This window comes from Taudactylus pleione, unplaced genomic scaffold, assembly GCF_031769625.1.
Source record: "Taudactylus pleione unplaced genomic scaffold, aTauple2 ptg001045l, whole genome shotgun sequence".
In the NCBI taxonomy this organism is placed as follows: domain Eukaryota; kingdom Metazoa; phylum Chordata; class Amphibia; order Anura; family Myobatrachidae; genus Taudactylus; species Taudactylus pleione.
This window is the reverse complement of record NW_028285446.1, coordinates 1,047,090-1,075,042: the sequence shown is the minus strand read 5'-3', so window position 1 is coordinate 1,075,042 and position 27,953 is coordinate 1,047,090. Positions and strand designations below refer to the sequence as shown.

At 46.6% G+C, this 27,953-nt stretch overlaps 1 protein-coding gene across 3 annotated transcripts in view; it reads left to right on the top strand.

The window, feature by feature from the left end:
• Nucleotides 1-27,953, top strand: part of CCDC187 (coiled-coil domain containing 187) — a 114,972-nt gene that overhangs the window by 59,476 nt on the left and 27,543 nt on the right. For all 3 annotated transcript variants that reach the window (XM_088461412.1, XM_088461411.1, XM_088461413.1), the window contains exons 9-16: nt 131-672; nt 2,309-2,397; nt 2,948-3,504; nt 4,780-4,882; nt 10,672-10,766; nt 14,837-14,934; nt 15,035-15,148; nt 20,130-20,230. In XM_088461412.1, the coding sequence (XP_088317538.1) occupies nt 131-672; nt 2,309-2,397; nt 2,948-3,504; nt 4,780-4,882; nt 10,672-10,766; nt 14,837-14,934; nt 15,035-15,148; nt 20,130-20,230 (1,699 nt within the window). The remainder of the gene's footprint in view (nt 1-130; nt 673-2,308; nt 2,398-2,947; nt 3,505-4,779; nt 4,883-10,671; nt 10,767-14,836; nt 14,935-15,034; nt 15,149-20,129; nt 20,231-27,953) is intronic.

Sequence of the window (27,953 nt, the reverse complement as noted above, 5' to 3'; positions counted from 1 at the left end):
CACAAGCGCTATTCTCCAAATATACCCGATGCTATGAATGGATTTTCTGCTTGCATGGACATTCGCATTGCGCACCTCTGCTTCTATATCACATGTTGTGCAACATTTTGTTGCGTTCTCTGTTTTTCAGGACATGACAGAAAGACGTGCCATAAAACAGCATCAGAAAGCCATCCAAAGCAGAGGCGTCCGCCATGTAACCGGGAATCGGCTGAGGGTGTGGGCACCATGCAAAGCCGAGATCCCTCCCAGGTCCTAACTGAGGTCTCAGCTGGAAATAAGGGAACGAGCGGCACATGCAAGATGTTGGGCAAAGATAGAGAGAACATAGAAGATATTAGGTCAAAAAGTGTTTCTCCAAAAAGACCCCATGTAGCATTGGATAACCCGGAGAAGAGATCCACTGGAAAGGAGAACGTCAGACTGGGTAATGAAGAGCAGCCAAAAAGCGCCAAAGCGCGTGGCTACAGCGTGGAGGCGATCAGGAGCTTCATGAAAAAGAAGAATATAGAGAGACAGAAGGAGGAGCGTGAAAACCGGAGGAAGATGCACAAAGCCGAACAGATGAGACGGCAACAGCTGCACCGCGTGCTGAGGAAGCAGAGAGACGCGTTTCCACCAAAGAGACCAGACACGGCCGCTGGTAGGAGAGACCTTCAGATGGCGCCTGGTGTAAGTAGTAAAACCACATCCAGGAGACACTACCCCGGGAAAGTCTTGTGCTAAGCGCACATCCACATCCAGGAGATGTTCTAGTTAGTTACAGAGCGCTACAGCTAATATAAACTACCCAGGGGCAGAGTGTAATCACGGCTACGATGTACTTATATCAGATACGGGTACAGGTACGCTCCTGTGTATACCAGGCAACCCATGAGGATGGTGGTAAGGCATGTAGCACAGTATGTATATTATACATTGTATAACGCTCATCACATCAGCAAAGACTGGAGCTGACATTTCTGAAGACAAATCCTGAAGTAGTAAAATAACTTAAGAACAATAACGAATAGATCGGACTATTTTATCTTTATCTGCATTTCAGGATAAAGTCCCAGGAAACCTGTCGTGTAGGACGAGCCTATTGGCACCGTTACATATGACCCCTCACGGGCCCATTTAGCATTTAATACTTGCAGTGTATTCCCCGCAAACACCCGTTTTCGGAGGATAGCCACAAATACTAAGTATCCCCCCGATGTATTATGATCTGAGATATCTGCTGCTGTCCGTCCATTTCCGCCAGTAACCCCTAAAGGTTTCTATGGGGAATGGAATGCTATCAGATTTATGACGTTCCAGAATGAGAAGCATTCCAGTACTTAGGACCTCATTCAGAGGCGGTCGTTAGTTGCAAGCGGTCGCACTGAATCAGGGCGGCCGCTTGCATCCTGAACGGCCGCCTCCTTGTCGATTGTTAAGGTGTGGGTTACCACCCAACAGCTTTAATGACCGACCAGGTTGATGGTTGCGATGGTGATCACCATCGGGGCTTACAACCAGACCCTAAGGTTGGGTCTGGGCACTCGTAAGCCCCAGGGATCTGATGGAGCAGGAAGCTCCCCACTGACATCACTGATGATGTCAGTGCAGCCGCTCACAAAACGGTAGGTGTTCGTTAAGGAACGCCTCCGTTTTGGAAACCACCCCCTGGCCCGCCTACCAAACGGGGGCAGCTGTCGATCAACATCGACAGCCGCCCCTTTGTTAACGAGCTCCGGAGAGACAGAGTTTCTGCGCGTGCGCAGGCCAAACCATTGAGTCGGTTACGAGCGCATCGGCGCTCGCGACCGATTCTGAATGAGGTCCTTAGTCCCCGCAGCTAATGGCGTCTGAAGATGGCATAAGCCGCTGTTACCTCTGGGCTACACATCGCAAAACTAGCCGGGAGAGGGATCCATAGGGACCCTCCCCCGGCAATAGACGCCACGTGAGTACAGAAGTAAAGAGACTGCGGACGCGGGCACTCCCAGCACATCGCAGGGACGGGCTCCTTTCATACGCTCGGGTGCTATGATCACGTCCTGCTGTGCGATCATGGCCGCTAATAGATCTCATTGCAAATGCGATGATTAATCAATGTGCCCCTAACACAGGCGCAAATGCTGATACGCCCCAGTACGAGTAGGAGAGATAAAGCGTTAGGCTCAGATGTCATCACCCATGTCAGTAATACTTATAGTGATGGACGCCCCATAACCAGGTTACATCTAGGGTTATAGACTTACAGGTGACGTCATTGATATGTGGAATCTATATGAGGTCATTGCTGGGATTTATCTGGTAGTAACATGGATGTGACCTGCAGGTAACGGGACATCTGGGTCATGCCAGGAAAGTCCTCTCGTGGCTCCATGTAATGTCCTCTGACCTACTGAGGGAAGAAGATGGATCCAGGTAAATGACTCCGTATAACCTGTATTATAATGTCCCCCAATTCTTTGTTTATGTGTATTATACAGACGTACTAATCACTTGATGAACATAAAATAGTTCAGAATAAAACAGTAGTTCCCCAGTGTCTGGGTAATAGTATGATTTCGGTGGTGATGTTGAGGAAGCAATTTGGCGCACTCCATGGTAATGTGGCCCTTAGGCACCGCTGTACTGGAGTCTGTGACCAATACTGTGTTTAGTCTCCTTCACCATTCAGAGCAGCAACACTGACTAATGGAGACTGCAGGCCACCAATGTCTTATTAATCCCTCTGGTTCCAAACATATTAAGGATACAAACACATTGGTTCAACCACAAAATGGCTGCCACCCCTCAGCGTGTCAGTTAGTGACCTCTCTTACTCCTACTGAACTGATAGGACTCAAAATGGCTCCATGGGGCAGTGAAAACTCCATTTTTGAGGTGAATTAAGATTCTCCAGTTTAGTAACCGGTTCTGTGTTGTTTTCCTGATGTCGCCTGACTCTGTTTTGTGTTTCACAATAAATCAGTGGGAAAACCAGAAGATGTCTACCTGAGGATCCCCTACACACAGAATCTTCTAGTCCACTCCGTCTCCGAGACCTGGCCACTGTACTCTCCGACTGGCAACCAGCGAAACTGGCGGAGGTCACCTCACAGCACCGTCTATATCCTGATGCTGTACATGAAGCCTCCGGGCTCTCCTCCCAGTATAAAAGCAGCCAGGAGCGAGTCCAGGCGCTTTGGGCCTTGGCTAAGGACCTGGGGAAGAGAGTGGAAAATGAAGCTAACAGACTGGGCTGTGTACATCGCGGCCAGCAGTCACTCTGCGCTGAGACGCCAGCCTCTCCTAAGTCACCTTCCAGAATGGGTCCAAGATCTGGTAAATCACCTGTGCCAGCCGGAACCAAAGCTGCACAAACTGAGGCATTACAGAGACCCAGCGCCAATACTGGGGTATTTCCAGGCAGGGGTGGCATTCTCTCCGCAACGTCTACCTCTGGCAATACTGACTTGCTGCAAGCTTCCGACCGCTCCAAGGTTTCCCCAGGACAGCTGAAGAAACGCCTGCATGGCATAAATAAAGGTATTTACTACAGCGATCGCGTTTGTGGCCCCTAGCCTTTCAGTCGTTTTATGTCATAGACCCCCCCCCCCCCCTCCCAAAGGTGGCTGGATCCCAATGTAGTGTCACCAGCCCAGCCTGCCATAGCCTAGAACCTTTAGGCACTTTTTCAGGGAGAACTTAAATTGTTTCTCTCATCCCCCCTCACAGTATCTTGCTGGTAGCTGCATAATGAAGGGGGTGAGTATGACGAGATAACACCACAGATAGGGGTTTCATTAGTTCTAACTGTATTTAATAGATGATATATTTCCACTTCTCCAGAGAGTTGTTATTCGGGGTCCATGATGAAACTGCTGCAGTCGCTGTAGGCAGATGGTGCACACGCCACTTAGGAAGCGCGGTCAGGGTGATTATTGACCCCTGCGGAAGCTGCTCGCTACTTACTAGCTCAGCGCAATGTTGTGTATGTAAGAACAGAGTCACCACATACACTGACAGTAGTGATGACTAGGAGTTACTTACTCCTCGCACCTTAGGCAGCTGCTCGCTAATAACCAGCTCAGCGCAATGTTGTGTATGTAAGAACAGAGTCACCACAGACACTGACAGTAGTGATGACTAGGGATTACTTACTCCTCGCACCTTAGGCAGCTGCTCACTAATTACCAGCTCAGCGCAATGTTGTGTATGTAAGAACAGAGTCACCATAGACACTGACAGTAGTGATGACTAGGAGTTACTTACTCCTCGCACCTTAGGCAGCTGCTCGCTAATTACCAGCTCAGCGCCATGTTGTGTATGTAAGAACAGAGTCACCATAGACACTGACAGTAGTGATGACTAGGAGTTACTTCTCGCACCTTAGGCATCTGCTCGCTAATTACCAGCTCAGCGCCATGTTGTGTATGTAAGAACAGAGTCACCACAGACACTGACAGTAGTGATGACTAGGAGTTACTTACTCCTCGCACCTTAGGCAGCTGCTCACTAATAACCAGCTCAGCGCCATGTTGTGTATGTAAGAACAGAGTCACCACAGACACTGACAGTAGTGATGACTAGGGGTTACTTACTACTCGCACCTTAGGCAGCTGCTCACTAATTACCAGCTCAGCGCAATGTTGTGTATGTAAGAACAGAGTCACCATAGACACTGACAGTAGTGATGACTAGGGGTTACTTACTCCTCGCACCTTAGGCAGCTGCCTCTATGTCTTACCCCCAGTCCTGCACCACACACACATTTCCTGTCACTTCTATATATGAATAATAACAGATCATTGTTCTCTGCAGAACACACACAGGAATTGGCCTCTCCAACAGGAACGTTCCCACCAAATGTCCACACTGTGGGGACACAGGAAAGTTGCTTTTCCCATCAGCCCGACAGCACGAGGTAACCGGAATCTCTTATTTTGTGGCGATTACTTTTTGTGTAAATGAAAATATATATTTTTAAAGTTGTCTCTTTTCAGTAATGGCTGAAATAAACCAGTATACCAAGCCAGCAATGTAATATAACCAAGTTATTATACTGATGTCATAGGAGATTTCCAGCCCTGCTCTAAACCAGACAATCCTAACAGGAAAATCACTATAAAGGGTTAAATAAGTCATTCTGCGTGAACCTGCGCCTTGTCACATAATAATATCCGCAAAATATCCCTATTTTCTGCTCTAAGCATGAAGTGAGATCGTAGTAAATTAAAGGGTCATTACCCACTTTTCTTTCTCAGTAATCTTGATATTAACCAGATGATGTGAACATTAGCCATACTCTATAGCCGCACAATGGCGTATGCGCTGAACCTACAATGATGTCACAGGCAGAGGTGACACTTACTGCTCGGTTATCGATGGCTAGAGATGTTACTGGCAGCTATAGGGAGTTCTGTCTTTGATAAATCTACCCGTAAATCTTATTTATAATCGGTGGAAATGTGAAATTATTACTTACCCCCTACACACACAGAGGCCGGCATTGGTGAGAATAAAGGCGATCCGGCCACTGGGAGCTTGTGCCTCATGCCTCAGTGATCTCACTACTTCTATTGGATGACTAGGATGTACGTTATCTGTTGTCCCACAGAACAGCCGCCCCAACTTTCTGCACCTGGTATTCTAAGCGCAGGGGACGCGGATTGCGGTCTTTGTGGTCTAGAGCTTGTAGGAGGATTCCCCATCGCAGGTCAGGGCTCATGCCCACCCTCCTCCTCCACTTTATAACCACCCGGCCCCTCCTGGCACTGCTCAGTCTCAGTGTATGACCGTCGTGCATGAAGCCCCTCATTACACAGGACAGAGTGCCTCTAAAAATGTTCTTCTCCGCAAAATCGCAGCTGGAAGATCCCAATTGCCCCCCAAAACGCGAGAGCGGATCTCTGCTGGCTCAGAGCTGGTGCAGTAATCCGCAAACCTCTGGCCAAACACCAAGGAGGAAACCTTGGCACAACTGCTCCAATCAAGGTGCGCAGCGGCATCATAGAGGGTATCCCGCTAGATATGGCCCATCATCTCTGACAGTAACAATAAAATTCTATTGCACAATAAACAATGAACTATTGTTATTAATATTAGAGCTCTCATACAATTTAATATGCAGCACAGTTATAATTTCTTTTCTATTTACCGTCCCACTCGATTACTGCGATCCGTTGACGAAGGACTATTAACAGTACCTAGAATCTCCCGGAATTCATCGGTGGGTCGAGCTTTCAGTTATGGGGCTCCAACCTTATGGAACTCACTTCCCCGCACAGCCCGAGAGGCCTCCACTCTAGAATCCTTCAAAAATAGACTGAAGACCTATTCACCCAGCATTTCACTAATGTCCCTTCTTTAAGCTTATTTTGTACTGTAAAGGCAAATGTAAAGCACTTTGAGTCCCTTAGGAGAAAAGCGCTATATAAATAAAATTATTATTATAGTCATGACCATTTTACCAAAGCCATTCCTCATTTGTCCACTAGAGAGCGCCATTACACAAGGCTGCGTTAGTCACTCTCATGTTTAGTCATGAGGTCTTGTTGGGGGGGGGGGGTTTCTCGGTCTTATTGGGGGGGGGGGGGGTTCTCCATATGTAACTATATGTAACCAATGTAGAGAATAGGAAAACGGAGCAGACTTGAAAAAAAGTTATTTTATTGTAGCATCAAACCAATAACAAAGTGTAATTAATCCAAAGGTGCCTCCAGATGGGACAGAGAGAGAAGTTTCTCTTTCTTAAAAGTTTGTTCACACCCAAAACAACCTGCACATAAGATTATAAATGATTATTGATTATTGTCGTCTAATCATTTGTAGACATTTCTATGTGCTTGAAAGTTCCTTAAAATGTTATTTTACATAACTGGTGACGCTGATTCTTCTATATTTTACATTCTGGAGTCTTATTGGGAATTGTACATAATATAGGAGGAATTATAACCATGTATTTCTTCTGATTGTAATTATTGGGGTGATTTATTTTCTAGCTGTAATTTGTGCGAGGCTAATTGTTATAAAACAGCTAAATTATGTAAATATATTATTATTAAACACAACTTCAGGGAGACGATATCCGCAGATGAACGGCAGCGCTTTGCGTATCCCAGCTGAGCGCAGACTTGTTCTATTTTTCGGGGTTAAAAAGTACTTTCCAATACCCGGCCTGGTCCTGCCACACTCGCCGCTTCCCAAGCATATGGTTATGGGGGCAGCAGCGTAAATTGATTATTTGAATAATATAAGCAGATAAATCTCCTCTGATCGCCTTTCCTCATGAGGATTAGAGCGATTTAACCCCTGCCACGGGGAAGATTAATGTAAAGTAATTGTTTTGCCTTGCCTCAATCTTTGTATAAATATGATTGTCACTAAGATTTATTATTAAGTAATGGCCTCTGGTCTGGTCGCCCAGCCGCCCTTACCGGCCACATTTCTGTATATTTATTATTATTTATTTATTAACAGTTTATTATATAGCGCAGCACATTCCGTTGCGCTTTACAATTTGAATTAACATTATACTGGGCTATAAAATATTATACATACATACATACATACATGACATACATAAGGGTAAGAGGGCCCTGCTCGCAAGCTTATAATCTATAGGGAAATACATGTTGATACACAAGGATAGGTGCTACATATTGCAGATTAGTCCAGCCCGATTGCAGATGTTCTTGGTGAGCTGTATAATCCAATCACACTGGAAAGTTGGCCCGGAGGAAACCCACGCAAGCACAGGGAGAATATACAAACTCCACACAGTTAGGGCCATGGTGGGAATCGAACCCACGACCTCAGTGCTGTCAGGCAGTACTATGTATTGAACCATGCCGCTTCCTTTGTTGCTGTCCATAGAACAGCCGTATGCGTCCATCTTTGCAGATTCACCTGAATATGCAGAAAGGGTGAGATAATCCTGTAACTATTATTATTATGTTATTATCATCATAGGGCCGTGTTCCTTAGCTTTGGAAGATTTCTCCCAACACACAGATCAGTTTATCCTCCTGTATTTTTATCATAGGAGCGAGCGGACATTGGGGAGCACTTACTGCGTGTGCTAGCTTTGTACGTTTATCATAGGAGCGAGCGGACATTGGGGAGCACTTACTGCGTGTGCTAGCTTTGTACGTTTATCATAGGAGCGAGCGGACATTGGGGAGCACATACTGCGTGTGCTAGCTTTGTACGTTTATCATAGGAGCGAGCGGACATTGGGGAGCACTTACTGCGTGTGCTAGCTTTGTACGTTTATCATAGGAGCGAGCGGACATTGGGGAGCACTTACTGCGTGTGCTAGCTTTGTATGTTTATCATAGGAGCGAGCGGACATTGGGGAGCCCTTACTGCGTGTGCTAGCTTTGTATGTTTATCATAGGAGCGAGCGGACATTGGGGAGCACTTACTGCGTGTGCTAGCTTTGTACGTTTATCAGGAGCGAGCGGACATTGGGGAGCCCTTACTGCGTGTGCTAGCTTTGTACGTTTAACATAGGAGCGAGCGGACATTGGGGAGCACTTACTGCGTGTGCTAGCTTTGTACGTTTATCATAGGAGCGAGCGGACATTGGGGAGCACTTACTGCGTGTGCTAGCTTTGTACGTTTATCATAGGAGCGAGCGGACATTGGGGAGCCCTTACTGCGTGTGCTAGCTTTGTACGTTTAACATAGGAGCGAGCGGACATTGGGGAGCACTTACTGCGTGTGCTAGCTTTGTACGTTTATCATAGGAGCGAGCGGACATTGGGGAGCCCTTACTGCGTGTGCTAGCTTTGTACGTTTATCATAGGAGTGAGCGGACATTGGGGAGCCCTTACTGCGTGTGCTAACTTTGTATGTTTATCATAGGAGCGAGCGGACATTGGGGAGCACATACTGCGTGTGCTAGCTTTGTATGTTTATCATAGGAGCGAGCGGACATTGGGGAGCACTTACTGCGTGTGCTAGCTTTGTACGTTTATCATAGGAGCGAGCGGACATTGGGGAGCCCTTACTGCGTGTGCTAGCTTTGTACGTTTATCATAGGAGCGAGCGGACATTGGGGAGCCCTTACTGCGTGTGCTAGCTTTGTACGTTTATCATAGGAGCGAGCGGACATTGGGGAGCACTTACTGCGTGTGCTAGCTTTGTACGTTTATCATAGGAGCGAGCGGACATTGGGGAGCCCTTACTGCGTGTGCTAGCTTTGTATGTTTATCATAGGAGCGAGCGGACATTGGGGAGCCCTTACTGCGTGTGCTAGCTTTGTACGTTTATCATAGGAGCGAGCGGACATTGGGGAGCCCTTACTGCGTGTGCTAGCTTTGTACGTTTATCATAGGAGCGAGCGGACATTGGGGAGCCCTTACTGCGTGTGCTAGCTTTGTATGTTTAAACATTTATGTGATGTTGTTCATAGGGCACCTGTTCAGCTGGAAGGGGCACAGTGTGTCCCATTAATTATGTATAGAGTTCTGTCTTCAGGACCTGACAGAGGTGGAAATTAGAGGAAAGGAGGGAACAGCCACCAAATACATCTTATCCCGTACATCTTATTCATATAATCTTCTGTCACGTAAATTACTGCATGCAGACCACGCGTCGCACTGATGTGTTTAATGTGCACAGCGCCGAACCGCTTAGCTCCTCCCTCTACAGTCAGCGCCGCCTCAGGTCGAAACACCGGCATGGCATTTAGGAGCTGATTGGTTGGTACTTTATCACTCACCACGGCTTAGTACATCTCCTCACACACCTGGTTGTTGAACTAACAGGAAAAAAACCACGCTGCACTTTGTGAGTTACTGCACCATCGCCCCCGATAGCCGCAGACACTGGGTTTATGGTTATTTGGAATAGAGGATGTTAATGTACAATACCAGATGGCAGCATGCATGGAATTCTGCAGCTCGTTGGGAGCTATGTACTAAGTCTTGGAAAGAGATAACGTACCAACCAATCAGCTGTTTGTAAAATTGACAGGAGCTGATTGGAGATGAAAATTTCCAACCAATCACTTCATCTCTCTCCAAGGCTTAGTACATAGACCCCACAGTCGGTAAACTGACAGTTAGGAGCTGATTGATTGGTCCTTTATCACTTTCCAAGGCTTAGTACATCTCCCACTGGGTCAGAGTTTGTTGCACAAGAGGATGTTGGGATCCCGGTGACATCATTGTGATGTCACACCAACATTTCTTCCCCTATCATCATATTGTGCGCAGAGAGATTGGTATCCCCTTGTGTTATACATTATTACTGTATGTTCCTCCATCTCTCCCAGAGGCCGTTAGCGCATGTGTTTAGAGTGATGCTGTCACATAGGCTTGGAGAGCTAAGACATACAAGGTGATGCTGTCACATAGGCTTGGAGAGCTACGACATACAAGTCACCGCTTTACCAATTAAAATAAATTAAAAAAAAGGTGAAACAAAGAAAGAGGGTTAGAGAATATTTTGTTTTCACATTGATAGGAATCGGGTGGAATCGAACTTGCGCCCACCCCCGGCGCTGTAAGGCAGCGATGCCGACCTCCGTGCTGCTCATAAAATAAGAATGTGATGTAACGGGGAGAGGTATAAGCCATCTGGTCTGGAAGGGATGTTCTGTATATTATTGTATAGTGCAGACTGTGTTTCCGGGACACACCTGACACCTGTGCATTATTTATATCACCCTCAGCAGGATTTAGCTCTCTCATTGTTTATTGACAGAACACAGAGAGGATCTGAGTGTAACATCCCGGAAGCCTTCAGGGGCAGAACATTGTCATCACCCAGGAGGAAGCCTGCGTCCCCTGCGTACAGCGGTAAGACACGGATTCACCCTCGCTCAGGGCACCTTTATAGTTCAGTGGTCAAACTGCTTCCCAGTGCGGCAGTGAGCTGGCTGTACCCTGTGACTGGGCAGGGAGGGCTACAGTGGGCACAACAGCACAGAACACGGGCACATAAGGTGAAGGGGGTGCAGGGACCACACAAGTCAACGCTACACATGTGACTGGCCAGTGATAACCATATAACAGGACATTATAATCAGTGAGGAATAAAGGCCCTAAGTCTGCCGGCCCAGGTGACTGTTATTATCCTTATAATCTACAGTAATACTATTCTATCAGTACTCCCTGTTATTATGTACAGAAGTGTATTATAATCAGTGAGGAATAAAGGCCCGAGCCTGCTGGCCCAGGGTGACTGTTACTATCCTTATAATCTACAGTAATACTATTCTATCAGTACTCCCTGTTATTATGTACGGTAATACTATTCTATCAGTACTCCCTGTTATTATGTACGGTAATACTATTCTATCAGTACTCCCTGTTATTATGTACGGTAATACTATTCTATCAGTACTCCCTGTTATTATGTACGGTAATACTATTCTATCAGTACTCCCTGTTATTATGTACGGTAATACTATTCTATCAGTACCCCCTGTTATTATGTACGGTAATACTATTCTATCAGTACTCCCTGTTATTATGTACGGTAATACTATTCTATCAGTACTCCCTGTTATTATGTACGGTAATACTATTCTATCAGTACTCCCTGTTATTATGTACGGTAATACTATTTTATCAGTACTCCCTGTTATTATGTACGGTAATACTATTCTATCAGTACTCCCTGTTATTATGTACGGTAATACTATTCTATCAGTACTCCCTGTTATTATGTACGGTAATACTATTCTATCAGTACTCCCTGTTATTATGTACGGTAATACTATTCTATCAGTACTCCCTGTTATTATGTAGAGTACAGCAGGGTGTTCCTACCATAACCTCATCAGTGTATTATAATCAGTGCTTCCTGCTGTATATAGACCAGCAGCAGTTCCCTCATTAGTTTATATGTAAGACTATCGGGGGCAGACATAGAGAGCCCATAATACAGGACTATAAATGGGAGGGGGTCTCCTGTGTCCCTGCTCCTCCCAATGTCACTTTTATTTCTTACAATCCGGGGAAGGGGCCTGTGAGTGACGTCTGCCATGTGTGATGCAGGGTTTTCTGGGTCATTATTAGAGTATAGTGACACTAATGTCATGTTATCGCCCCCAGTGACCGTTCTCTCCTACGCCTTCCCCTGTGTACACTACCAGCGTGGTGATGAATCTGCGCGGTCATGTGCACACGCAGTGTAATAATAAGCCACTATGGGCTCTGGCGTGTGATAATATGGTGACTGTGTAATAAATAAAGCATTAATAAATGACATGGCGCCAGTGGTGTAAATGTGCTGTAACCCCGAGCAACCAGTCTCGTCTTCCATCACTGTAAATTGCATGGTACTAATCCCAGGCGCAGTCTGATTGCGCTGGGCGCTCACATGATCACACCTTGTGGTAGAAAAGGCGATAGAACAACATTGAGCGTACGATAATTCAGCATTATAGAGCATTTATGTCCAGAAAGCTGCTAATTGAGTGCAGCGTTCATCCCCTTTATTAACTATAAAGCAATTTACAAGCGGTCTCAGGGCTCGTTCTCCGGCATTAGAGCGAAGGTCTCTCAGAGCTCACGTTTTGCGTAATCTCCGGCTTTCACCAGAGCAGAGTTACAATATGATTTGTGCTGATTTACTAAGTAGGAGATGCCGGTCGGACGTAAGCTGATTACTGACTTCTGGAGGCTAAAACGCTGACGCTCTAATCCTCCATTTATTCTACTGGAATAATTGTAAATAAATTTAGCAAATTGTTAATAAAGGAGTTTATCATCCGCTCTCTGCAGCGGCGGAGGCGGTATTACCCAATGCCAGACGGCGAGATATAAAATACAGGCGGCGCACTCAGCTGTGTGCGCAGGTCTGCAAACCCCACTATACCATTCACTATTAGCAGCAATTACATGATATAAACGTCTCTCCCCCCTCCCCCCCGTCCTGCAGGAAATGTGTATTATTATTATTATTATACGGAGAGACGCCTTTATATTGGCGTATAGGACACGTGTATGACGTATGCTGCGCTAAGTGCCCCTTTGGTCCTAGCAGCTTGTACACTAAGAACAGGCGATGTCACCCAGCGCTGCGATATTAGGACCTCTGTCTCCTACACAGAGGGGTGCACAGAGGGGTGCACAGAGGGTGCGGGCTCCCAAACTGGAAAATATATTTCATCAGGAGAAGTCTGGCAACGCCAGAAGCATTTCAGTGCCGCAACGTCTCATGGGCCGTACACACTGGACGATAAAAGTGTACGATAACTATATTGTTCAGCGATATATCGTTCATAACGTCCAGTGTGTATGCCATGGACGATGTGCACTCCCGCGGGTCGTTCACGATATCCCCAGTTGGCTGTACATGCATCCAAATCTGGAGATATCTATAACGATGCCATGCTGCAGAATGCACCCCCCTGCCATCGTTCCTCGTGCCCGACATCGGCAGGTGTGTATGCACCTACCGATGTCTGCACCCCCTCCAGGCCCGCCGCTGCCGATATCGGCTCATGCACACATCGTCACGTGTATGAGCCTTTAGTATGATATATAGACGACCCGTCGCCATCAATTCACATTTCCTTATATGAGAAGACGTCACAAACTCCGTCAGCTGCTCAGATCAGACTCTTCAGGTTATTTTATCTAAGAGGACAGAGACAGACTGAGCAACTTTCTCACAGTGTAAAAAGATAGACATGTCCCTTGTTTTATTATAAACCCCAACATGGCTTTGTGTGATTGTATTGCTGCAGTGACAGGATATGAGGAGGGGAATGGAGGCAGCAGGAAGTCACATACTGTGAGTTATATAGTGGGAGGAGCAGGGTCCCCAGCAGCACAGAGTATATAAGGAGATGAGGAATGTGTTAGTGAGGACAGGGCTGCATGTGACAGGGGCAGTGACATGATGTGAGGAGGGGAATGGAGGCAGCAGGAAGCCACAGACTGAGAGTTATATAGTGGGAGGAGCAGGGTCCCCAGCAGCACAGAGTATATCAGGAGATGAGTGATATATTAGTGAGGACAGGGCTGCATGTGACAGGGGCAGTGACATGATGTGAGGAGGGGAATGGGGGCAGCAGGAAGTCACAGACTGAGAGATATATAGTGGGAGGAACAGGGTCCCCAGCAGCACAGAGTATATCAGGAGATGAGTGGTGTGTCAGTGAGGACAGGGCTGTATGTGACAGGGGCAGTGCCATGATGTGAGGAGGGGAATGGAGGCAGCAGGAACACACAGACTGAGAGATATATAGTGGAAGGAGCAGGGTCCCCAGCAGCACAGAGTATATCAGGAGATGAGTGATGTGTTAGTGAGGACAGGGCTGCATGTGACAGGGACAGTGACATGATGTGAGGAGGGGAATGGGGGCAGCAGGAAGTCACAGACTGAGAGATATATAGTGGGAGGAACAGGGTCCCCAGCAGCACAGAGTATATCAGGAGATGAGTGGTGTGTCAGTGAGGACAGGGCTGTATGTGACAGGGGCAGTGACATGATGTGAGGAGGGCAATGGGGGCAGCAGGAACACACAGACTGAGAGATATATAGTGGAAGGAGCAGGGTCCCCAGCAGCACAGAGTATATCAGGAGATGAGTGATGTGTTAGTGAGGACAGGGCTGCATGTGACAGGGACAGTGACATGATGTGAGGAGGGGAATGGGGGCAGCAGGAAGCCACAGACTGAGAGTTATATAGTGAAAGGAGCAGGGTCCCCAGCAGCACAGAGTATATCAGGAGATGAGTGATGTGTTAGTGACATGGTGTGAGGAGGGGAATGGAAGAGCAGGACTGAGCGTTTACAGTGTAAAGTGGAGGGTCCCCCAGCAGCACAGAGCGGTGATGTGAGGCTTCTGTCACGCTGATGCCATTATATTGTAGTTGTTGGTAAACGCACCTCATTGAATGTTTCTTTTGCAGACAAGATGGGGAGTCCTGTTCCTCCACTACGCGAGGATTCCTCATCACCAGTTACTTACTTGCATCAGACGCGGATGGATATATCAGACAGAATGAAGGTGGTTATTGTGATTGGGTGATGCATCCTCTAATGTATTTTATAGGTTTTATGTGGAATATTAGGTCTAAGCATCTAACGCTTTTATTTGGAATTTGCAGGTTCAGATTGCGCAGCAAGAGATGGACCTGGCCTCATTGAGGCACAAAGCGAGGTTGGAGGCACAGGAAGCTGGGAGATGTTTGCAGGAAATGTTGCAGCGTAACACCCAGCAGGTAGAGGACCTCTCAGCGCTTTATGTACGGACGTCAGGACGATGTCACTGTTCTACGCTGTGATGTAATTAGGGACATTGCTGGTGAGAGTATCTCATATAATATGTGTACATGTAGGTGGTGTCGTGCTGCTGCTACAGCCTATAATTTACCAGGACCCTCCTCAGCAATGGCCACCGTGTGCGCAGTATGCCGCACATGCACAGGAGTCCCAGCACAGGAGTGAGAAGACCGCTGAGCATATCACTGAGCCCCTGTCCCTGCGTGTGCTATTTAATACATTTAGATGGAATAATCGCTTCCTGAAATGCAATTTTGCGCACTAATATCGCGACCAGAACGATTATTAATAACTGGGCTCCTTACTATCTCTGTCACAGTATCTGGGTACATCTCTCTCCTCTCGTCTTTCTGTCCTTACCCCTCCCTGACATCTCTGTGCCTCTCACTGGTCAGTGGGTGATGTCACGTTGTGGTGGGGGGCTGGGATCCGCCGCGAGGTGGGATATGAAGGCAGGTTGGTAACCCAGGGAGCGGCTTCTGGCGTATTCCAGGACAGCTGAGGGCGGTGGAGGTGCCAGCAATGGCCACAGCTTCGCCAACAACGGCATTTGATCAGAGGGACTGGAGCGAATTCACTTGGAAGTCCAGTCAGTGGGAGGTAAGGGGGGTGGGGTAGGAGAGCGCTAACTCTCACTGCACAGTCAGGAATTTATATATAACATACAGGACACATGACTGATTGCACTTAGGTCACTTGTTTTTTCTATGCCTGAATACAAGTAACAATAGCAGTAATGAACTAATCACATATTATAGACCCAGTGTATGAAGTGCATGGTCTGCTCAGTACACCAATGTCTATGGCGGCTCTCATGGGTGCCTACAATGTCCTATAATCCTCTGTTCTGTGTAGTGGAATCTTGTTATGGTGCTGCCTCTCATTGGTGCATACATTGCCCTATAATCCTCTATGTTCTGTGTAATGGAATCTTGTTATGGTGCCTCTCATTGGTGCATACATTGCCCTATAATCCTCTATGTTCTGTGTAGTGGAATCTTGTTATGGTGCTGCCTCTCATTGGTGCCTACATTGCCCTATAATCCTCTATGTTCTGTGTAGTGGAATCTTGTTACGGTGCTGCCTCTCATTGGTGCCTACATTGCCCTATAATCCTCTATGATCTGTGTAATGGAATCTTGTTATGGTGCTGCCTCTCATTGGTGCCTACATTGCCCTATAATCCTCTATGTTCTGTGTAGTGGAATCTTGTTACGGTGCTGCCTCTCATTGGTGCCTACATTGCCCTATAATCCTCTATGTTCTGTGTAGTGGAATCTTGTTATGGTGCCTCTCATTGGTGCCTACAATGCCCTATAATCCTCTATGTTCTGTGTAGTGGAATCTTGTTATGGTGCTGCCTCTCATTGGTGCCTACATTGCCCTATAATCCTCTATGTTCTGTGTAGTGGAATCTTGTTATGGTGCTGCCTCTCATTGGTGCCTACAATGTTCTATAATCCTCTATGATCTGTGTAGTGGAATCATGTTATGGTGCTGCCTCTCATTGGTGCCTACATTGCCCTATAATCCTCTATGTTCTGTGTAGTGGAATCTTGTTATGGTGCTGCTTCTCATTGGTGCCTACATTGCCCTATAATCCTCTATGTTCTGTGTAGTGGAATCTTGTTATGGTGCTGCCTCTCATTGGTGCCTACATTGCCCTATAATCCTCTATGTTCTGTGTAGTGGAATCATGTTATGGTGCTGCCTCTCATTGGTGCCTACAATGCCCTATAATCCTCTCTGTTCTGTGTAGTGGAATCATGTTATGGTGCTGCCTCTCATTGGTGCCTACATTGCCCTATAATCCTCTATGTTCTGTGTAGTGGAATCTTGTTATGGTGCTGCCTCTCATTGGTGCCTACATTGCCCTATAATCCTCTATGATCTGTGTAGTGGAATCTTGTTATGGTGCTGCCTCTCATTGGTGCATACAATGTTCTATAATCCTCTATGATCTGTGTAGTGGAATATTGTTATGGTGCTGCCTCTCATTGGTGCATACAATGTTCTATAATCCTCTATGATCTGTGTAATGGAATCTTGTTATGGTGCTGCCTCTCATTGGTGCCTACAATGCCCTATAATCCTCTCTGTTCTGTGTAGTGGAATCTTGTTATGGTGCTGCCTCTCATTGGTGCATACAATGTTCTATAATCCTCTATGATCTGTGTAGTGGAATCTTGTTATGGTGCTGCCTCTCATTGGTGCCTACATTGCCCTATAATCCTCTATGTTCTGTGTAGTGGAATCTTGTTATGGTGCTGCCTCTCATTGGTGCCTACATTGCCCTATAATCCTCTATGTTCTGTGTAATGGAATCTTGTTATGGTGCTGCCTCTCATTGGTGCCTACATTGCCCTATAATCCTCTATGATCTGTGTAGTGGAATCTTGTTATGGTGCTGCCTCTCATTGGTGCCTATAATGCCCTATAATCCTCTCTGTTCTGTGTAGTGGAATCATGTTATGGTGCTGCCTCTCATTGGTGCCTACATTGCCCTATAATCCTCTATGTTCTGTGTAATGGAATCTTGTTATGGTGCCTCTCATTGGTGCCTACATTGCCCTATAATCCTCTATGTTCTGTGTAGTGGAATCTTGCTATGGTGCTGCCTCTCATTGGTGCCTACATTGCCCTATAATCCTCTATGATCTGTGTAGTGGAATCATGTTATGGTGCTGCCTCTCATTGGTGCCTACATTGCCCTATAATCCTCTATGTTCTGTGTAGTGGAATCTTGCTATGGTGCTGCCTCTCATTGGTGCCTACATTGCCCTATAATCCTCTATGATCTGTGTAATGGAATCTTGTTATGGTGCTGCCTCTCATTGGTGCCTACATTGCCCTATAATCCTCTATGTTCTGTGTAGTGGAATCTTGTTATGGTGCTGCCTCTCATTGGTGCCTACATTGCCCTATAATCCTCTATGATCTGTGTAGTGGAATCTTGTTATGGTGCTGCCTCTCATTGGTGCCTATAATGCCCTATAATCCTCTATGTTCTGTGTAGTGGAATCTTGTTATGGTGCTACCTCTCATTGGTGCCTACATTGCCCTATAATCCTCTATGTTCTGTGTAGTGGAATCTTGTTATGGTGCTGCCTCTCATTGGTGCCTATAATGCCCTATAATCCTCTATGTTCTGTGTAGTGGAATCTTGCTATGGTGCTGCCTCTCATTGGTGCCTACATTGCCCTATAATCCTCTATGATCTGTGTAGTGGAATCATGTTATGGTGCTGCCTCTCATTGGTGCCTACATTGCCCTATAATCCTCTATGTTCTGTGTAGTGGAATCTTGCTATGGTGCTGCCTCTCATTGGTGCCTACATTGCCCTATAATCCTCTATGATCTGTGTAATGGAATCTTGTTATGGTGCTGCCTCTCATTGGTGCCTACATTGCCCTATAATCCTCTATGTTCTGTGTAGTGGAATCTTGTTATGGTGCTGCCTCTCATTGGTGCCTACATTGCCCTATAATCCTCTATGATCTGTGTAGTGGAATCTTGTTATGGTGCTGCCTCTCATTGGTGCCTATAATGCCCTATAATCCTCTATGTTCTGTGTAGTGGAATCTTGTTATGGTGCTACCTCTCATTGGTGCCTACATTGCCCTATAATCCTCTATGTTCTGTGTAGTGGAATCTTGTTATGGTGCTGCCTCTCATTGGTGCCTATAATGCCCTATAATCCTCTATGTTCTGTGTAGTGGAATCTTGTTATGGTGCTGCCTCTCATTGGTGCCTACATTGCCCTATAATCCTCTATGTTCTGTGTAGTGGAATCTTGCTATGGTGCTGCTTCTCAATGGAAGGAGTAAAATATTTCCCATTAATAGTACATGGCGATATCTGATCTCTGACAGCGGAATAGACGTGGTGATTCTCCCCCATGAGAATTCCTTTCATACTTCTAATATTGCATGTCCAACAAGTCACTAAGACATACGTGTGTCATGTCTGTGCCTGAGGGATCCGCAGATGACTGAATGGTAGGTGCCAGTAGAGAAGTCTCAGTAACTGGGTGAGTTGTGGCGTCAGCATTTTGGCGACTATTTGCTGGACATAGGTAAATACGCCCCTCTGTTATAGAGCTGTGGTACACGGGTATACCACTGATATGGAAGAGCAGGTTGTTAATGAACTGGTCACGCTGATTTTGTAGCAAAACCGCCAGAAGCAGGGAGAGCAGACGGATGCAGGAACGGTGATCTCTAAGGCGTCAGATCACACAGTACTGCACTAATATAACATGTTATTATAATATACATGTGCTGAGCTTTGCCAGAGACGGCGATTTTCCTTTGTACTGATTTCTGTACCTGAGTGTAAATAGTTGTGTAACACCTGTACATTACTGTATCTTCTGTCCTTCCCAATGTATGGATGATACTAAACCAATAACAGGAACGCTACCTTCCATTTCTTCTATTCAGAGATCATACATTTATAATGTGCTGTTAGATATGGTTCCGTTCTCCTCCTAATGCAGGAGCAGCCGTTCTCAGCTTCAGTCCTCAAGTACCCCCAACAGGTCGTGATTTCAGGATTTCTATCTCTGGAAGTAGGTGGGATAATTACTGACCCAGCAAAATAGATCAGCATACCTGTGCATGATTAAAGAAATCCAGAAAACCTGACCTGTTGGGGGTACTTGAGGCCTGGAATTAAGAAGCGGTACTAATGCCATGCCATGCGTCACACAGAGGCCTGGGCAGTGTCTGGCTCACCCCACTCACTTTATTATTGGTATTTTGTTTCCTTTCCTATCTCTGATCAACTATCTGACGCCAAAATGATTCCTCCGAAAATAAATACTTCACATCGCAAAATGCATATTTCCAGGTACATAGAGGCAGCGTATGATGGCTGCAATATGCAGGGTTTATTGTGATGAAATATCTGATTACACAGGTTGTGATTCCCCCAGTGACGTCTCCTGGAGTCCAAGATAAGAAGCAACAGCGACACTCTCATCATAAAGGCATCACTGAGCAGGGGCTGTCTGTGCCGCCGTGAGTATCATACACACACACACTGGGGTTACATTTCGTGAGAAGCCATTAACCCCCCTGTGCATTACTGGAATGTGAGAGGAAAACTGCAGTACCTGCAGGAAACCCATGTAAGCAGAGGGAGAACATACAATCTCCACACATACAATGCCTTGGTGGGAATCAATCCCAGTACCCCAGTGCTGTTAGGCAGTAAGATAAACCTGTGCGCAGCCAGGAACTAGTTAATTGTACCCCGGTAGTTGGGAACAAAGAGCGGCCAGCTGATTGTCCTATGTTGCTGAGGGAGCACTTTTGCCTCACGGCGCTGTGGAAGTAGCTGGCAGGTCGGACGGCCCTTAAGTGAGTAAATGTCTCCATTACAGGGCGAAAAATCATTCCAGCAGCCAGAGCGTAATTATTCTCATCACAGGTAGTGAGGGCATGAAAGCATTCTCCATGTCCTGTTCATGGGCTACATAAAGGCTGTAACAGATGGCTGTGCTGCAGTGCCACTAATATATAATACTGTGCTGCAGTGCCACTAATATATAATACTGTGCTGCAGTGCCACTAATATATAATACTGTGCTGCAGAGCCACTAATATATAATACTGTGCTGCAGTGCCACTAATATATAATTCTGTGCTGCAGTGCCACTAATATATAATACTGTGCTGCAGTGCCACTAATATAGGACTGTGCTGCAGTGCCACTAATATATAATACTGTGCTGCAGTGCCAGTAATATATAATACTGTGCTGCAGTGCCACTAATATATAATACTGTGCTGCAGAGCCACTAATATATAATACTGTGCTGCAGTGCCACTAATATATAATTCTGTGCTGCAGTGCCACTAATATATAATACTGTGCTGCAGTGCCACTAATATAGGACTGTGCTGCAGTGCCACTAATATATAATACTGTGCTGCAGTGCCACTAATATAGGACTGTGCTGCAGTGCCACTAATATAGGACTGTGCTGCAGTGCCACTAATATATAATACTGAGCTGCAGTGCCACTAATATATAAAATTGTGCTGCAGTGCCACTAATATAGGACTGTGCTGCAGTGCCACTAATATATCACTGGGCTGCAGTGCCACTCTTGTGCCTGGGATTACATTACAGCTGCTGCTCCCACTAATATAGGACTGTGCTTCAGTGCCTCTAGTGTGCCTGCGATTATGTTACAACTGCTGTTCCCACTAATATAGGACTGTGCTGCAGTGCCACTAGCGTGCCTGGGATTAGGTTACAGCTGCTGCTCCCACTAATATATAATACTGTGCTGCAGTGCCACTAGTGTACCTGGGATTAGGTTACAGCTGCTGCTCCCACTAATATATAATACTGTGCTGCAGTGCCACTAGTGTACCTGGGATTAGGTTACAGCTGCTGCTCCCACTAATATACGACTGCGCTGCAGTGCCACTAGCGTGCTTGGGATTAGGTTACAGCTGCTGCTCCCAGTAATATAGGACTGTGCTGCAGTGCCACTAGTGTGCCTGGGATTAGGTTACAGGTGCTGCTCCCAGTAATCTAGGACTGTGCTGCAGTGCCACTAGTGTGCCTGGGATTAGGTTACAGATGCTGCTCCCACTAATATAGGACTGTGCTGCAGTGCCACTAGTGTGCCTGGGATTAGGTTACAGATGCTGCTCCCACTAATATAGGACTGTGCTGCAGTGCCACTAGCGTGCCTGGGATTAGGTTACAGCTGCTCCCACTAATATAGGACTGTGCTGCAGTGCCACTAGTGTGCCTGGGATTAGGTTACAGCTGCTGCTCCCACTAATATATAATACTGTGCTGCAGTGCCACTAGTGTGCCCGGGATTAGGTTACAGATGCTGCTCCCACTAATATATAATACTGTGCTGCAGTGCCACTAGTGTACCTGGGATTAGGTTACAGCTGCTGCTCCCACTAATATAGGACTGTGCTGCAGTGCCAATAGTGTGCCTTGGATTAGGTTACAGCTGCTGCTCCCACTAATATATGACTGTGCTGCAGTGCCACTAGCGTGCCTGGGATTAGGTTACAGCTGCTGCTCCTACTAATATAGGACTGTGCTGCAGTGCCACTAGTGTGCCCGGGATTAGGTTACAGATGCTGCTCCCACTAATATATAATACTGTTCTGCAGTGCCACTAGTGTGCCTGGGATTATGTTACAGATGCTGCTCCCACTAATATATAGTACTGTGCTGCAGTGCCACTAGCGTGCCTGGGATTATGATACAGCTGCTGCTCCCACTAATATAGGATTGTGCTGCAGTGCCACTAGCGTGCCTGGGATTAGGTTACAGCTGCTGCTCCCACTAATATAGAATACTGTGCTGCAGTGCCACTAGTGTACCTGGGATTAGGTTACAGCTGCTGCTCCCACTAATATACGACTGTGCTGCAGTGCCACTAGTGTGCCTGGGATTAGGTTACAGCTGCTGCTCCCACTAATATATAATACTGTGCTGCAGTGCCACTAGCGTGCCTGGGATTATGTTACAGCTGCTGCTCCCCCTAATATAGGACTGTGCTGCAGTGCCACTAGTGTACCTGGGATTAGGTTACAGCTGCTGCTCCCACTAATATACGACTGTGCTGCAGAGCCACTAGTGTGCCTGGGATTAGGTTACAGCTGCTGCTCCCACTAATATATAATACTGTGCTGCAGTGCCACTAGCGTGCCTGGGATTAGGTTACAGCTGCTGCTCCCACTAATATACGACTGTGCTGCAGTGCCACTAGCGTGCCTGGGATTAGGTTACAGCTGCTGCTCCCACTAATATATAATACTGTGCTGCAGTGCCACTAGCGTGCCTGGGATTAGGTTACAGCTGCTGCTCCCACTAATATAGGACTGTGTTGCAGTGCCACTAGCGTGCCTGGGATTAGGTTACAGCTGCTGCTCCCACTAATATACGACTGTGCTGCAATGCCACTAGCGTGCCTTGGATTACGTTACAGCTGCTGCTCCCACTAATATAGGACTGTGCTGCAGTGCCACTAGCGTGCCTGGGATTACGTTACAGCTGCTGCTCCCACTAATATAGGACTGTGCTGCAGTGCCACTAGCGTGCCTGGGATTAGGTTACAGCTGCTGCTCCCACTAATATAGGACTGTGCTTCAGTGCCACTAGCGTGCCTGGGATTAGGTTACAGCCGCTGCTCCCACTAATATAGGACTGTGCTGCAGTGCCACTAGTGTGCCTGGGATTAGGTTACAGCTGCTGTTCCCAGTAATATAGGACTGCGCTGCAGTGCCACTAGAATGCCTGGGATTAGGTTACAGCTGCTGCTCCCACTAATATATAATACTGTGCTGCAGTGCCACTAGCGTGTCTGGGATTAGGTTACAGATGCTGCTCCCACTAATATAGGACTGCGCTGCAGTGCCACTAGCGTGCCTGGGATTAGGTTACAGCTGCTGCTCCCACTAATATAGGACTGTGCTGCAGTGCCACTAGCGTGCCTGGGATTAGGTTACAGCTGCTGCTCCCACTAATATAGGACTGTGCTGCAGTGCCACTAGCGTGCCTGAGATTAATTTACAGCTGCTGCTCCCACTAATATAGGATTGGGCTGCAGCGTGTCTATGGGTGCATATAACACAGGGGGCTGAGAGCTCCCCCAGAGGCTGGTTGTGTCAGCACATCTTATAATGCACATACTGTACCATATATAACACAGGGGGCTGAGAGCTCCCCCAGAGGCTGGTTGTGTCAGCACATCTCATATAATGCACATACTGTACACATATAACACAGGGGGCTGAGAGCTCCCCCAGAGGCTGGTTGTGTCAGCACATCTCATATAACGCACATACTGTACACATATAACACAGGGGCTGAGAGCTCCCCCAGAGGCTGGTTGTGTCAGCACATCTCATATAACGCACATACTGTACACATATAACACAGGGGGCTGAGAGCTCCCCCAGAGGCTGGTTGTGTCAGCACATCTCATATAACGCACATACTGTACACATATAACACAGGGGGCTGAGAGCTCCCCCAGGGGCTGGTTGTGTCAGCACATCTCATATAATGCACATACTGTACACATATAACACAGGGGGCTGAGAGCTCCCCCAGAGGCTGGTTGTGTCAGCACATCTCATATAACGCACATACTGTACACATATAACACAGGGGCTGAGAGCTCCCCCAGAGGCTGGTTGTGTCAGCACATCTCTTATAATGCACATACTGTACCACATATAACACAGGGGGCTGAGAGCTCCCCAAGGGGCTGGTTGTGTCAGCACATCTCATATTACGCACATACTGTACTATAGAGTTATGTAGTTATCTGCTTGGATGTCAGGGCCGATTTATACTGGTCTGCGCTACCACATATACACACAGGGGCTGGTTCTCAGTCACGCGCAAATGTAGATGGTTCGCATGGATCTCCGCTTACTGGATGGAATCGCGTTTTCTGATGGTGGATGGAATCGCTTTTTCTGATGGTGGATGGAATCGCGTTTTCTGATGGTGGATGGAATTACGCTTTCTGATGGTGGATGGAATTACACTTTTCGATGGTGGATTGAATCGCGTCTTCTGATGGTGGATATAATTACACTTTCTGATGGTGGATGGAATCGCGTCTTCTGATGGTGGATGGAATCGCGTCTTCTGATGGTGGATGGAATCGCGTCTTCTGATGGTGGATGGAATCGCGTCTTCTGATGGTGGATGGAATCGCGTCTTCTGATGGTGGATGGAATCGCGTCTTCTGATGGTGGATGGAATCGCGTCTTCTGATGGTGGATGGAATCGCGTCTTCTGATGGTGGATGGAATCGCGTCTTCTGATGGATGGAATCGCGTCTTCTGATGGTGGATGGAATCGCGTCTTCTGATGGTGGGTGGAATCGCTTTTTCTGATGGTGGATGGAATCGCTTTTTCTGATGGTGGATGGAATCGCGTTTTCTGATGGTGGATGGAATTACACTTTTCGATGGTGGATTGAATCGCGTCTTCTGATGGTGGATATAATTACACTTTCTGATGGTGGATGGAATCGCGTCTTCTGATGGTGGATGGAATCGCGTCTTCTGATGGTGGATGGAATCGCGTCTTCTGATGGTGGATGGAATCGCGTCTTCTGATGGTGGATGGAATCGCGTCTTCTGATGGTGGATGGAATCGCGTCTTCTGATGGTGGATGGAATCGCGTCTTCTGATGGTGGATGGAATCGCGTCTTCTGATGGTGGATGGAATCGCGTCTTCTGATGGTGGATGGAATCGCGTCTTCTGATGGTGGATGGAATCGCGTCTTCTGATGGTGGGTGGAATCGCGTCTTCTGATGGTGGGTGGAATCGCGTCTTCTGATGGTGGGTGGAATCGCGTCTTCTGATGGTGGGTGGAATCGCGGCTTCTGTTGGTGGATGGAATCGAGTCTTCTGTTGGTGGATGGAATCGAGTCTTCTGATGGTGGATGAAATCGCGTCGTCTGGATGGAATCGCTTCGTCTGATGGTGGATGGAATCTCGGCTTCTGATGGTGGATGGAATTGCATCTTCTGAATGTGGATGGAATTGCGTCGTCTGGTGGATGGAATTGCGTCGTCTGGTGGATGGAATTGCGTCGTCTGGTGGATGGAATTGCGTCATCTGATGGTGGATGGAATCGCGTCGTCTGATGGTGGATGGAATCGAGTCTTCTGATGGTGGATGGAATCGAGTCTTCTGATGGTGGATGGAATCGCGTCTTCTGATGGTGGATGGAATCGCGTCTTCTGATGGTGGATGGAATCTCTTCTTCTGATGGTGGATGGAATCGCATCATCTGGTGGATGGAATCGCGTCTTCTGACGGTGGATGGAATTGTGTTTGCAGGTCAAGTTCAGCTGTATTTGGAGTGAAAACAATAGACCTACCTGTTCTGCAGAAGTGCCGCACAGATCAGTGTGATCTGTGCAGGCTTCTGAGTGTTCTGCAGTGATAAAAGGGTTCTTTATAAGACACAACTGTGTGGGGTCCGACCCACCCCATCCCCCCCCCCCCCCCAAAAAAAAAAAAGCATTCTGGTATTGGAAAATCAATATTAACACTTCATTTATACCATTTACCTTTGCATACACAACCCAGCCTCTACCAGAATGGCTGGTTATACTCTTGGGGGGACCCGACTCAGAAGCCTGCACAGATCTCACTATCATGCTGCTGCTGAGGGGGAGGGGGGGGGTCTATGACAAACTTCAAACTTTTGTTCCAAGTTTGCTCCATTTACGATTGTGTTAGTAGACTCGATTCTTGGATAATACCTATGTTCTATTCCTGAACATGGGGAATTTGCGAGTTTGGCCGATGGTGTATTGACTTCTCGATTGGCGAGTTTGGCCGATGGTGTGTTACTTCTTGTTTGGCGAGTTGCGAGTTTGGCCGATGGTGTATTGACTTCTTGTTTGGCGAGTTGCGAGTTTGGCCGTTGGTGTATTGACTTCTCGATTGGCGAGTTTGGGCGATGGTGTGTATTGACTTCTCGTTTGGCCGATGGTGTATTGACTTCTCGTTTGGCAAGTTGCGAGTTTGGGCGATGGTGTATTGACTTCTCGTATTTGTGTGTTTAGCTGTGTTTTGTGTTTGTTTGGCTGTGTTTTTGTGTTTAGACGTGTTTTGTGTTTGTTTGGCTGTGTTTTTGTGTTTAGCCGTGTTTTGTGTTTGTTTGGCTGTGTTTTGGTGTTTAGCCGTGTTTTGTGTATGTTTGGCTGTGTTTTGGTGTTTAGCCGTGTTTTGTGTTTGTTTGGCTGTGTTTTGGTGTTTAGCTGTGTTTTGTGTATGTTTGGCTGTGTTTTTGTGTTTAGCCGTGTTTTGTGTTTGTTTGGCTGTGTTTTTGTGTTTAGCCGTGTTTTGTGTTTGTTTGGCTGTGTTTTTGTGTTTAGCCGTGTTTTGTGTTTGTTTGGCTGTGTTTTTGTGTTTAGCCGTGTTTTGTGTTTGTTTGGCTGTGTTTTGGTGTTTAGCCGTGTTTTGTGTTTGTTTGGCTGTGTTTTGGTGTTTAGCCGTGTTTTGTGTATGTTTGGCTGTGTTTTGGTGTTTAGCCGTGTTTTGTGTTTGTTTGGCTGTGTTTTGGTGTTTAGCTGTGTTTTGTGTTTGTTTGGCTGTGTTTTGGTGTTTAGCCGTGTTTTGTGTTTGTTTGGCTGTGTTTTGGTGTTTAGCCGTGTTTTGTGTTTTTTTGGCTGTGTTTTGGTGTTTAGCCGTGTTTTGTGTTTGTTTGGCTGTGTTTTGGTGTTTAGCTGTGTTTTGTGTTTGTTTGGCTGTGTTTTGGTGTTTAGCTGTGTTTTGTGTTTGTTTGGCTGTGTTTTGGTGTTTAGCCGTGTTTTGTGTTTTTTTGGCTGTGTTTTGGTGTTTAGCCGTGTTTTGTGTTTTTTTGGCTGTGTTTTTGTGTTTAGCTGTGTTTTGTGTTTGTTTGGCTGTGTTTTTGTGTTTAGCTGTGTTTTGTGTTTGTTTGGCTGTGTTTTGGTGTTTAGCCGTGTTTTGTGTTTGTTTGGCTGTGTTTTGGTGTTTAGCCGTGTTTTGTGTTTTTTTGGCTGTGTTTTTGTGTTTAGCTGTGTTTTGTGTTTGTTTGGCTGTGTTTTGGTGTTTAGCCGTGTTTTGTGTTTGTTTGGCTGTGTTTTGGTGTTTAGCCGTGTTTTGTGTTTGTTTGGCTGTGTTTTTGTGTTTAGCTGTGTTTTGTGTTTGTTTGGCTGTGTTTTGGTGTTTAGCCGTGTTTTGTGTTTTTTTGGCTG